Raw genomic sequence first — 13,792 nt, forward strand, 5'->3', positions numbered from 1 at the left:
ATATGAGAAGTATTCTTCCTCCTATTCTACACATGCCCCCCCCCACACCTCTTGCCCAAAACCTTAAATCTACACTTAATCCTTGTGCCATGTGTTAATGGGAAAAGCTTTTGTCTTCCTTACCTAAACCTCTCATCTGTATACCTCCTTTCAGATCTCTTTTCAACCTCTTTTTGCTCCAAGGAGAGATCCCCAGCTTCCCAATCTAACCTTGCAGCTAATCTCCCTCATCCTTGGAACCATTCTGGTAAATCCTCTTAGCACCCTAGCCCCTTCTCATCTTCATTAATTTCCATCCCTGTGTCCTTTATGTACTTTGTCCACTGGCTTGTCCTTCATTTACTTAATCTGCTACTTCTCCATTAAACTTCTGCCCACTGGCACTTCCGTATTGGCTTTTCTCCAATCATTGTTTTGCTTCATCACATTGTTTGATAATGTTTATGACAATGCAAAAACAGTCCAAGGTTTGCTTTTCTGAGCAAAGAGCATGTGAACATGTAATTTGTAAATTGATGTCTGTATACTTGAATGGCTAACCAGGGTTTTGTCTTCAGTGAGAGTTTGAGATGTTAAACCAGCATAACTATGTCAGTATTCAAGCAAATCATGCAATAAAATGTTTAAAAAAAATCTACAGGAGATGGAGTAACTAAATGATCAGTTAAAGTTCAATTAACATTGAATTTTTTTTAAAAAACGGTATCATCATTTCAAAACACCCAAACTATGACACAGCCAGATTTTTTTTGCATTAATAGTTTATTCTATCAACAACTTAGTCATGCACATCAAAGTAAGTAAACATTCCACTGCACAAACCATATTTTGTTGATCCATAGTTTAAAATAGATAGCAAATGCACTCATAGCAGGTACATAATGTTGGGATTTGGATAATATTCCATCTGTTCTCAGTTTATGTCCACACCTAGTATTCAATGATGAGATTGTACTGATGAATATCCAATGTGTTCTCAGTTGAAAGTGATCCTTCCTACACTACAATAGTGAATACACCTTCAGTATTTCACAGGCTGTAAGTACTTTGGAATTTTGTGAAAGGAGAAATAAATCCATGCATGTCTTCTGAAACTGGAGTACAGTACTTTAAACAGGGGAAGGTATCTAGCCACAATGTGAAAGATCTGACATAACATTGAACAATTATTTGCATTCTGCCTCTCTGAAATATTTCCTGGTTACTTACAAATATAAATTAGTAGGCTCAAGTTATAACCAGGCCCATGACTGATGGATGAGCTAGAGAAAAGGCATTACTGTCATAATAACCTGTCAGTTGATTCTGTGAGACAGCAGAAACCTGCTGGAGAAAGAATGACAAATATCAGGGAAAGGCCAGAACATTGAGCATTATCTTGTCTGCTGCTCGGCAAAATAGTGTAATGGGGATGTTCTGTGCTCAACTAAGAAAAGATGGATCAAAACTGAAATACGGTATATAATGGATGGCATGAGAATAACTGAACAGCATCTAACTACAGGATAGATTCACTTAGCTAAGTTTAGACTGCAAACATACTTTTCTTCACTGCTAATTTTTAATTTAAGATACTGTAGGAGACTAAATACTGGAAGAAATACTCTGGAAATGCAATGCACAATTAATTCATGCCTTTTTGATCCTTGTAAGGTGCGCACAAAATGTGTGCTTTGATTTCAATGTTCAGGCAGTGCTAAATGCACAGTTTATTGCTTTAATACTTATTTTCATAGAGCAAGCTCATGAATGGTTAATACCAGCTGATGCTATGCCAACACTTCTCAAAGAGCAAGTATAGTTCTGTAGGCCTTGATGGAAGAGCTTGCGGAAGCCCACAAAGCCCTCTGGGACTGTGATCAGGTGGGAGCGGTAAGAGGTCACACTTGAGGCAAAGCACCAATGATGTAGTGCCACAAGAAGTTTAATGGTCAAGATCAGTGAAAATGTCATCAAATTATGTCTCCCAACAACTGCACCACTGTGCTTTCCATTTTCTTGCTTGAATATTGATTAAGCACCTCCCATTTTCCCTCATTTTGTCCTCTACCCCAAGATCAATTTTGGAATAATTCTAATTAACAATATTGTTTTAACAACTTCAAGGTTAAGCCCAGTTATTATAAGTAAAAACACAACCATAAAGAATAGGAGCAAGCTATTTGGTCCTTTAAGCCTCTTTATCCATTAAGTAAGATTATGACCGATCCAATTTCCTCCAAGTCCACATTAACACCCCCATCCCCACCACCTTCATAATTCTTGATTTCCTTACTAATTAGAAATCTTTTCCAGGGTAAGGGCTTCCAAAGATTCACATCCTTTGAGAGAAGAAATCCTCTCAGCATTTATCCTGTCAAGCTCCAAACATTCTTACAGAATTTAATAAGATCACACGTCATGCTTCTAAACCCCAATTTTTTTCTCACAAAACAATGCCTCCATATCCAGGGTCATCCTAGCAAACTATCATGTCCAGGAGTCTAATCAGCCTTTGGCACCATAAGTTTGCCTGATACCAACTCTCTAATGATGGTCATGGTATTTAATTGCTTCTCTGCATTTTTTTTTAGTATTAATGGGATGTAAGTAGCATCTTCTACCATTAGGCCCAAAGTCAAAATATTTGTGCAACTCCTCCACAATTTCCTTGTCCCCCATAACGAGTCCCCCAATCTAATTTTCTCTCCGGAACCTTTCTCTTTGACCTCTTCCTGTCTATGTACTTAAAGAAACACGTACCGTCAGTATTAAAGGAGGCTGAGGGGAGATTTAATCAAGGCATTCACAATTATGGAAGACCCGTTTCCCTTAACAGAGAGTCATACAGCTTGGAAGAAAGCCATTCAGCCCACCACGTCCACAACAACCAACGAGCACCCATCCGTATTAATCCCATCCTTCAGCATTTGGCCCTAGAGGCACTGAAGTAATTGGGGAAGGATTAAAGGAGTCAAGAATTCCCTCCTTCTCTTCTCCCCTCCCCCCTCCCCCCTCCCTCCCCCCCCCCCTCCCTCCTCCCCCCCCCCCTCCCTCCTCCCCCTCCCTCCTCCCCCCCCCCTCCCTCCCCCCCCCCTCCCTCCTCCCCCCCTCCCTCCTCCCCCCTCCCTCCCCCCCTCCCTCCCCCCCCCCTCCCCCCTCCCCCCCCCCCCCCCCCCCCCCCCCCCCCCCCCTCCCCCCTCCCCCCCCCCCCCTCCCCCCCCCCTCCCCCTCCCCCCTCCCCCCCCCTCCCCCCTCCCCCCTCCCCCCCCCCTCCCCCTCCCCCCCCCTCCCCCCTCCCCCCCCCCTCCCCCCTCCCCCCTCCCCCCTCCCCCCCCCCTCCCCCCCCCCTCCCCCCCTCCCCTCCCCCCCCCCTCCCCCCCCCCTCCCCCCTCCCTCCCCCCCCCCTCCCCCCTCCCTCCCCCCCCCTCCCTCCCCCCTCCCCCCTCCCTCCTCCCTCCCCCCCCCCCATAGCAGTGGGGGAAAGATGGCCGGAACTTACGGCCTCCTGTTTAAAACTATTTGAGAGACCAGCTTAAGTGCCATCACCAACAATGCAGCAGAGCACACAAAAAAAACCAAAGATAGTTGGGACTACATTAAATAGCCCGTGAAAACAGGCGTGCGTAACGCAACGCCCGACTGATCCTCGCACACCCAATACCAGCTGCCCGCCTGTTTGCATGATTGCTACATGCAGCCAGCGCTAAACGCTGGCTGTTCACTGACTTGCTGATTCAGCAGGAGACGGGGTTTTTGTTTGTCCCGCCCACTGAAAGCTGAAACACTGGAGCTAATGCAAGGAGCACCCGGGCTGCACCGGGCGCCTGACTTCACCCGATCCCGGGAGAGCGCGTGACCGCCAGCTCCGCGCGCCACCGCTCGCGCGCGCTCGTCGGTCGGTCTGGCAGCAGCAGCCCGCGCATTGCGTCAGTGTACGCCGTGACGTCAGTGGGCTGGTGCCTGGGACATGATCCTGGTGAGGAGCGGCCTGTTGCTGGGGTCTGCCAGTGATTTGGTGCAGCCTCAGAGTCTGTCGGACCGCGGCATCTCGCATGTCCTCACCGTGGACTCGCAGGAACCCCCGCCTCTGGGGAACGTTTGCGCGAAATTTGTGCAGGCGCTGGACGAGCCCTGCACCGACCTGCTGAGCTTCCTGGACGAATGCGTGGGCTTTGTGCAGCAGGCGCAGGGTGCAGCGGGCGCCGCCGTGTTGGTGCATTGGTACGGTGGCCACTCATGCAACATCTCTCTGGCTCCGTGTGTGCGGCGGTGCATCCACTGCTGGCTGCGTTTCCCATAAATAGCCGCTGTCATCTGGTTTTATGCTTTTGAATTGGGAATTATATTTTGAATGTAATTTGCTGCAAACAAATAAGGCGCGTTCAGATTTAGGAAATATATAACTTTAATTCAAAAGTTTCACGCACCTGAAAAGTTTAAATAAGGGATTAATTTCCGGTGGAAGAGCTTCTATTATCTTGAATCACAAATCACGTTGCTAAAAATGTTGATGTGGCAAATAATAAAAGGTGGTTTCAGTGAATTGATCCCATTGATCCAGTTTCTACTTTATGATGAATGAAAAAAGTACTATCCAAGCTCAAAAGTGAAATTTAAATCCCTTTAATTGGACAAATACCTTCCAAATCATTGATGGATAGCTGTTTTAGATAAAGCATGCTCTTTAGATGTTTAAAAACACTCAAGAAATGCATACAAACCAGAACATACATTTTATGTATCATCCTGGTTGATAAATGCAATTTTGTTATGTACCTAATCTGTTTATTCAACTACAGTAAAACTCTGATAATCTGGCACCTTTGGGATTTGGTGGGGCAAGACCAGCAGATTTTCTCCCATTCACATCCCAACACACTTTTATTTCAGATTTCTAAAAATGTTTCTGCAGTGTAATAAATTTTACAGTATATCCAATGTGTTTAAAAGTGTATAGGAAATAACTTGGCGAATTGCATCTCAGAAATTTCAGCTTGTTTCAACGACCACAAATCTACACCCATTCCTGACCCCTGCGTTCCCAATTCTGACCCCAGTTTCAGCCACTCGCCCAGCACGCAAACCGAACTCCCTGCTTTAGCTACATAACCCACTCACACTCCAGATCCCTGGCTCACAGTCAGGACTGAAGAATGAGACAGATGTCGAACTACTGAAACTTATGAACAATTCGATAGTGGATTAGTGGAATTAAAGGCAAAATGCCAGAGACTGAGCTGAATTATGTTGGAGACTTTTTCTTTTAGCATTATTTTCAATTGTTTCTTTTATCCAGACTTGCAAACTGCAGCCCACCACGTGCTCACCCAGACTTGCTTCCACAGCCACATGGCCTTTCTGGGCACTTGCCTCTGCCGCCATCTTGTGCCATATGGCTTCCAGGCCTCCCAGTTTGTCCCCAACAAGGATCTCAGATACCATGTACCCACCAACAATCTATCTTTTTCAATTTCTTTGCTCTACGGGGTTATATTAAGATAAAAATATAACATATCATCTTATTCCTAAATATGTTAACTATCTCCAATGCACTTTATTTAGCAATTGTATTAGATACTGTTTCTCTTATTACTGGGATTACATGTTATTCCCATGCTGGATTATCTGCCGGTTGTTGTGATCTGCCAGGGAAAGAATCAAGATTATATTTTATATAACTTGGATTTAGCAGCACAAAGTAATTATTTAGATTTACTGGCTAAAAGAAGATGTAGAATTAAACTTTTGAATGGTCATTACTTGGAGAGAACAACCTTATAGGATTGTGTTAACAATTTGTTAATTTGTAAAACTATTTTGTTTCACAGTCATGCAGGAGTCAGCAGGAGTGCTGCTGTGGTAACTGCTTTTATAATGAAAACTGACAATCTGAGTTTTGAAGAGGCATATAGTAAACTTAAAGCCATTAAACCAGATGTCAGGTAAGTTTGATGTAATTGCTTAAGATTTCATGTTGCTATTTTAATTAATTATAATAGTTTAAAGGGAAAGTTTATAAAATGTTTTTGTTTTCTGTTTTTAGGATAAATGATGAGTTTGTGAAGCAGCTGAAGCTGTATGAAGTGATGGGCTGCAAAGTGGATTTAACAAGTGCTGATTACAAACAATATCGACTTCAGAAAGTCACTGAGAAGTACCCAGGTAATCTCTTGCTGACTGGATTCTGGCAAGTACAAGAAACTGTCATAGAACATAGAACAGTGCAGCACAGGATAAGGCCCTTCTGCCCATGATGTTATGCCAAACTAATTAAATTAGTAATCAGATGCCAAATAAACTAATTCCTTCTGCCTGTACAATGTCCATATCCCTCCATTTCCTGCACATTCATGTGCCTATCTAAGAGCCCCTTGAACGCTTCTATCACATTTGCCTCCACCATTACCCCGGCAGCACATTGCAGGCACCTAGCACTCTGTGTGTAAAAGAAAAACTTGCCCCACACATTGCTGTTGAACTTACCACCTCTCACCTTAAATGCATATCCTCTGGTATTAAACATTTCAACCCTGGGAAAAAGATATTGGCTGTCTACCCTATCTATGCCTCCCATAATCTTATAAACCTCTATCAGGTCTCCCCTCAGCCCTTCCAGAGAAAACAACCCAAGTTTGTCCAAACTCTCCTCATAGCACTTGACCTCTAATTCAGGCAGCAACCTGGTAAACCTCTTCTGCACCCTCTCCAAAGCCTCCATATCCTTCCCGTAATGGGGTGACCAGAATTGAATGCAGTACTCCAGAGGAAGCCTAACTAGAGTTTTATAAAGCTGCAATATAACTTCCCAACTCTTGAACTCAGTTCCTTGATTAATAAAAGCAAGCATACCATATACCTTCTTTACCACCCGATCAACCTGTGTAGCCACTTTCAAGGAGCGATGGACTTGGACCCCAAGATCCCTCTGTACTGTTAAGGGTCTTGCCATTAACAGTGTACTGTCCCTTTACATTTGATCTCCCAAAGTGCAACACCTCACAGCTGGGTTAAACTCCATCTGCCATTTCTCCGCCCATATCTGCAACTGATCTATGTCCCGCTGTATCCTTTGGCAGTCTTCTGCGTTATTCTTAACACCACCCATCTTCGTATAGTCTGTAAACTTACTAACCCACCCATCTGTTTTCATCCAGGTCATTAATATATATCACAAACAGCAGAGGTCCCAGTATGAATCCGTGCAGAACACCACCAGTCACAGGCCTCCAACCAGAATCAGTCCCATCAACCACTACCCTCTGTCTTCTACAGGCAAGCCAATTCTGAATCCAAACAGCCAACTCACCATGGATCCCATGCATCTTAATTTTCTGGATGAGCCTCCCATGGGGGACTTTGTCTTACTGGAATATACCTGTCCTGTACTCTGTGCAGTTGGTCTTTAAACACCCTCCACATGTCAGATGCGGACTTGCCCAGAAACAGCTGTTCCCAATTAACTCTCCCTAATTCCTGCCTAATAGCTTGTAATTTGCCCTGCTCCAATTTAATACTGTCCTGCAAGGTCCATTCTTATCCTTGTCTATGGCTATCAGAAAACTTAAAGAATTGTGGTCACTGTTCCCTGACTGTTCTCCCACTGAAATGGTTAATCATCTGGCCAGGCTCGTTACCCAACACCAGGTCCAGTGCAGCCCCTGCTCTTGTTGAACGATCCACATATTGATTTAAGACACTCTCCTGGATGCACCTAACAAATTCTGCCCCATCTAAACCTCTTGCACTAAAGAGGTCCCAGTCTATATTTGTGAAGTTGAAGTCACCCATGGCAACAACCCTTTTGTTTTTACACCTTTCCCTAATCTGCCTGCATATCTGTTCCTCAGTGTCTTGGTGACTATTGGGAGAGGGGGAGGGTGGGGGAGAGGGGAAGGGGGTGTCTGTAGTATAATCCCATCAGAGTGATTACACCTTTCTTATTTTTGAGTTCTACCCATATAGACTCAGTGGATGAGCCCTCCATTATGTCCCCTCTGAGTGCAGCTGTGATATTGTCCCTGATTAACAGCGCAACTCCCCCCACCCCCCACCTGGTGCTCTGGTTCCCATCCCCCTGCCAAACTAGTTTAAACCCTCCCAAGTAGCTAGCGAACCTCCATGCGAGTCATCTTATGATTTGAATTTTCACTTAATTATTTTACATTTCCTACCTCAAATCTGCTGTCTATTTTTGCTAAATATGAAATTGTTCTACTAGCTCTTTTTGAATGTTTCAACTATCATTAAGAAGATACCAGCTGTCTGTGAATTAATTCCGCCTAATGAAGGATTATTGCTATTTAGTTTATTGCTTCTTTACACCCATAGTTTTGCACAAAGCACATTTCTGGACCTACTTCATCAATTCCCTTCACACTGTAACATTTTTGAACATTATTTCACAGTTATGTACACTTTGTCTTTTACCTATCGGAGTAATATTTTATTAATAATTTCAAAATACTCAAGATTTAGCTCTACGCTTGGCTTATCCCATTTTATATCCTATTTATTTCACCTTGTGGCTTCAGCAATATTTAATAAAAATATGGAAAATAAGTTAATAAGTTTATTAGTTACAAATGAGAAATTTATAAGAATCCTGCTATCTAATCCTTTGTCACCAAATAGCAGTTTAGATCTTGAGTGACCATTGGTGTAGACTGTACTTACATACACATACAAAAATCAAATTGTATCTTATGATATATGTGACATACCACTGCAGGTTAATGTCATTCATAATGTCTATGTACAAGAAAATGTTTTCAGTTGTTTGCAAACACCTTTTTACCTATATATGTAGAACTGCAGAATTTACCAAGGGAATTATTTGCATTGGATCCCATGAGTCTTGGGAAAACAAGTGAAGCAATCTACAGGTGCAGAAAGTGTAGGTGAGCAGAATTTCTTTTCCTGGATAATAGTTATACAGCATTGCATGATCTTAGGCCATAAACACCTTGAGTGAGCATCTTCCAACATTCTTTGGACTCCTGACTGATGTGTGCCCATATGCCATATTACACTGGATAACAGAAATCTGTCAATCTCACATTTTAAGTTATCATTCAACCTAATGTCAGCATTCATTTGTGGAAGTGGTTCCAAAGTTCTACCACCATTGGCATGTAGAAATGTTTCCTGACCTTCTCCCCTGAAATGCTGCATTAATATTAATTTAACATTTATCATTCTGGTAAATCTTCACTGCAGTCTCTCCAAGCCCATTACAACCTTACTAAGGTGCAGTGACCAGAACTCCAGCTGTGGTCTAACCAATCGTTTTTACAGCTGCAGCATGACTGCTTGTAACCTGAGACTTGATTTTTTTTTGTATCTGACATTTTTATGGATCTCTAAGACTTGGACTTCCATGTAGCATTTCATTATTTAGATTACACTGTACTCTGTCCTTTAGAGTCTTGCACTTGCCTATATTGAAGTCCAGTTGGCATAGTTTTGCCAATTTATGTGGTCTTTTCATATGTATTTATACGAATTACATAATAATTACTGTCAGCAAATATCCATAATGATCAACTGAGTTAGGCCAGTCTTTATGTTCTATATGACCCTCTCTCGTTCTTTTTCATCTAATCCTATCAGTACAAATACCGTTTTGATGGAGATGTACTAAAGCTACAAACTTAACAGTTCACACTCTCCTTTGAAATTTTCATTTGTATAACTGCCTTATAATTGGTCCAATTTTCAGTGCCAAATATGTAGATGATCGTAGTAAAGTTTCTCCTTTTAAAATATAATTTTAGGCGTTGTTTATTTCGTGGCTCAAGTAATTTGACTCATGTACCTGGAACTGGACCAGCAGCCTTCGCTCATAAGAGGTTGACTCAAACCCGAGGAGGGGATCACACTAGATGTACATCATATTTCATTGAACCAGTGCAATGGATGGAGCCTTCACTACTTGGTGTTTTGGATGGACAGGTAAAACAGTATAGATGGATTTCTGTCTCTGATGGCTTTAAATCCAGGTGAGATTGACACTTGGTTTATATTATAGATTTCCTAAATCTCAAGGTGTTGGCAATTAAAAGAAAAATGCCACTCTGTTTATTTCCTGTATAACATTCAATATAATTTAGGTCAATGCACTTGCAGTATAGTTTTTATTCTACATCTCAAATTAAAGTGCATCCAATATTTTTTCATTAATATAACCAGGTTGCATTGATCAACTAGATTCAATGTGAGTTTTGATACAAGAAATTAAAATCAAAGTGGATAAATGAAAAATATACCTCTGTGAAATATCAAAATTTAACAATTTAAAAAATATTTTTCAGCATGTAGGCCAGGTAAATGTAGATAAGTAAAAATTAATGATGTGGTCACTTGTACTAATTAAGAGATGTAATAGACAAATATGTTTGCTAACTGCGTTGTTGTGGATATTAAGATTATTTAAAATAATCTGGTACCAGGAATCAGATGACAATATGTATGTTAATGTTTTTATGTCTCAGTATTTATTTATCTGAATTTATTAATAAGAGTTATATCCCCTTCAGCTTTCAGTATGATTATTTGTGAACAGGAAGATAACATATCTATTTTGACCGACCATTGACATCTCATGCTAGCTTCCACCAAAAAGCTTCCACTGTTTTCTGCCTCCACAACAAAATAACTGAATGTCACTCTGGTCACAGGTCAAAGCAGGACCCAAACCCTCTGTAATTCTTGAGTGCTTCTTGACATTTTGTGAACACTTGGCAAAAACAGCAGTAAACATTAAAATGGGAATTAGCTTCAATGACAAAGTGACTGGAACCACGTGAGGAACAAAGGCCAGACAGTTATTTACTGTTGCTGTGTTTCACTGGCACAATATTGCACCTAACCTGTACTTGGTCATCTCACATTAAGTGGTTGGTACTCAAGTAAACAGAATGCTGGATCCCACCTCCCAGCCCCCCCCCCCCCCCCCCCCAACCTTTGGCTATTCACACTATCCAGGCATAACAGCACAAAGATCCGACACAAGGTTGCATCAGCAAGTTTATGGTCAGAGTCTGCAACAACCTAGTTCTCCCATTTAACTCATTAATTTATCATTCCCCACTGGTCATTATAACCTTTTGTTATCCCATTTGGCTGCCCTTGCTATTGTCAGTCACTTTTGCTGACAGAAAGTGGAGAGAGACACGGCCCTCCCCCAGCTCTTTTCTTATTAACCATCCAAGCATGTACCTAGCTAACATGAACGGGTGCTCTTAAACCATTTCCAAACTTGCATTAACCAACACACAATCCACCAGTTCAAGAATCCCTTATCCAAATGTGGGAAAGTTAAGACAGTACTTCATATCATTGACATTTTCCCATTGTTCAACTTTGAGGGAAGGCTGATGGAATTAAACACTTGTCTGGTTTCACTTCACTATTGCTTGGATGAGTAAACACCAACGATTAAAGTTTCAGTGAAATACCATGGGATATTTTCTATTTTAAAAATGCTGTATAAAACCAAGCGGTTGTTGAATATGATTTCTAAATCATATTCAGACCTTGCATTACTCACTGCTGACATCACTCTTCATGGGCACTTCAGTGCACCAGGTTGCCTATTTTGTCCCTTTGCCTTTCACCTATTCTAGAGCTGAGCCTAGTTTTCCCCTCTCAACAGCTGAGTTGCTTGATATGTACTTTTGAGGAGGGTGAGCAATCTTGACACCAGAAGATGCTGTCCTCACTGGCAAAGTTGGAATAATTCTGTTGCTAAATTCTTTTTTCTCTCAGTGTAAAGGTGAAGTGTGTAGAGCAGTGGAGGAGAAGATTGAGAGGGGTTGAAATTTGAAAAGCAGGTCCTTTTAAAAGGATCATTAGAGCATGTAGAAGACTGGAATAAGAAAATAGCTTAAACCATCACCTAAAACAGTTCAAAACAGTTTTGAAAATAAGTGCATCCAATGGAATTTAATAATTATATTACATAGGAATTCTGTACTGATGATGGAAATCCATTCACCCTTTCTACCTAAAGAATAGGAAATAAATGTTGTTCCCTAATGGCTGAATCCTGGCTATGGAGTATTCTGTCTCTCAGTTAAATGGAAGATAAAATTTTCACTAACTATTGTATTAATTTCTTTTTAATTTTTTGTTTTTTTTCAGTTGCTTTGCCCAAAATGCAACTGCAAGTTGGGATCTTTCAACTGGTACGGTGATCAGTGTTCCTGTGGACGTTGGGTGACTCCTGCTTTCCAGATTCACAAGAATCGAGTTGATGAAATGAAACATTTAAATTTCCTAAGTGTAGGAAATGTGAATAGTTGAATAATACACCTATTTGATTGTATCTGCAAAACAGGTTAAGCAGAGAGAAGCTTAATCCTTGTTCCATCTTAATCTAAACTGCATAACCTGATTTGTAAAAGCAAATGCAGCAATAACTTGGATATACAAATACTATCTAAATATCCACTATTCTACTGCAAAACATTTTATTAAATGGACCAAGAACTGTTAAAAATATCCTTGAATTCATCTTGAAATATCCATGGATTCATCTCGCTCTTGACAAATTTCAAATGGACAAGTTTGCATGACCAAAAGTTAAAATTTTCCATCTATCATGATTGCGATGCACAGAACAATAAAAAAAAGGCTTCCAGTATTATGAAGTAAATCAAGCGAGAGCTTCTGAAGCGGTTTTTTTTCAAATCTTGGAAGCTGTTGCTCTGCTGCAAAGCTTCATTTCCATTTAAGGGTGTAAAGTTGATGTTCTTAGCTACTAGCTTACCCACTAATCACTCCAGAATCAGTAGGAGATGATTTTTTTAAAAATATTATTATATTAATTTCACAAGTGCAGCATTTCATTCAGAAGTTAAATTGGAGTTTGGAAGAAATAAAATTTCTTAACTCCATCTTTTTTATCAACATATCCACTAGGTGGCACTCCACTGCACTGAAGTGTCTGCCAGAATTCTATGCTTAACTGCCACCTTCTGACCCAGAGGCAAGACTCAGCTAAGGCCATCACCTGATACCAAATTGCTTTGACGTTTAGTTGGTGAGAGGTACATTTTGGATAAAGAAATTATGTCACAGAATTGAATATGAATTGTGTTAAAGTTTTAATGAGTAGAAAGTTTGGCATTACAGCAGCAGATAATGCACGTTATTGACATTATCTTGCAGTATATGTGCTACTAATGAAACACTATTCATCAGGATCTGTTAATTCAAAGTATAAATAATGACAGTGAAAAGAACCATGTATAAAAATAATTTGTTAAAAGGTAGAGTACATGTTAAAGAATTAACTAAGCCACATCTTTACTTCAGTATTTACATTTGTAACATGCAATAACAAGTGAAGTCTTGTAGACTCTTTTGTTGCTCCAAGACTCTCAAATCCTTTTGAAGCTTTATATTTTATTTTTTCCATTTCCAAATAGTTCATAGAATGTTCTACACCTTATAATGAACACTTGTTTCATTCCAATTTTTTTAGAAACTAGTATATATGAACACAATAAGCTTTGTGAATTGTTTGAATAAAATTCATTCAATACAGCACAAGATCATAGTAAGCAATTTTAACTGACATGTGTTATGAGGAAGACTTCCAAATCATTCCCAAGATGTTAATATTAACAGTGTTCTCAGGTATGTTCCAATATACTTAGCAAAAAGACTAAAAAATACACCAAGCATAATACATGATTCCTTATGCTGATACCAATAAAAGCACAGAATAGAAATATTGTGTTGAATGATTAGGTTGGTATTTAATGATACATTAATAAATAAAGTATTTCAAGATTATTCCAGAGAC

At 40.6% G+C, this 13,792-nt stretch overlaps 1 protein-coding gene across 2 annotated transcripts; it reads left to right on the forward strand.

Annotated features, from left to right (window-relative positions):
* The first annotated feature begins 3,837 nt into the window (after positions 1-3,837).
* On the forward strand, positions 3,838-13,536 carry dusp12 (dual specificity phosphatase 12). Of its 2 annotated transcripts, none has more exons than XM_052011607.1 (6): positions 3,838-4,203; positions 5,811-5,924; positions 6,026-6,144; positions 8,789-8,879; positions 9,756-9,980; positions 12,124-13,536. In XM_052011607.1, exons 1-6 carry the CDS (start codon positions 3,950-3,952, stop codon positions 12,200-12,202), a joined length of 882 nt encoding a protein of 293 aa, XP_051867567.1. In that variant the 5' UTR covers positions 3,838-3,949; the 3' UTR covers positions 12,203-13,536. The 2 variants fall into 2 exon arrangements, with proteins under 2 accessions (XP_051867567.1, XP_051867566.1); XM_052011606.1 differs by having other exon boundaries at positions 3,839-4,203; positions 9,756-9,933.
* Positions 13,537-13,792: the final 256 nt, after the last annotated feature.

The sequence above is a fragment of the Pristis pectinata genome, chromosome 3, assembly GCF_009764475.1.
Source record: "Pristis pectinata isolate sPriPec2 chromosome 3, sPriPec2.1.pri, whole genome shotgun sequence".
Classification (NCBI taxonomy): Eukaryota; Metazoa; Chordata; class Chondrichthyes; order Rhinopristiformes; family Pristidae; genus Pristis; species Pristis pectinata.

Excerpts from the sequence above, each read along its gene's own strand:
- dusp12 (XM_052011606.1), top strand. The coding sequence starts at position 3,950 with ATGATCCTGGTGAGGAGCGGCCTGTTGCTGGGGTCTGCCAGTGATTTG. Across the intron at positions 6,145-8,788 it reads AGTCACTGAGAAGTACCCAG|AACTGCAGAATTTACCAAGG; the intron begins GTAATCTCTTGC and ends CTATATATGTAG. Across the intron at positions 8,880-9,755 it reads TACAGGTGCAGAAAGTGTAG|GCGTTGTTTATTTCGTGGCT; the intron begins GTGAGCAGAATT and ends ATATAATTTTAG.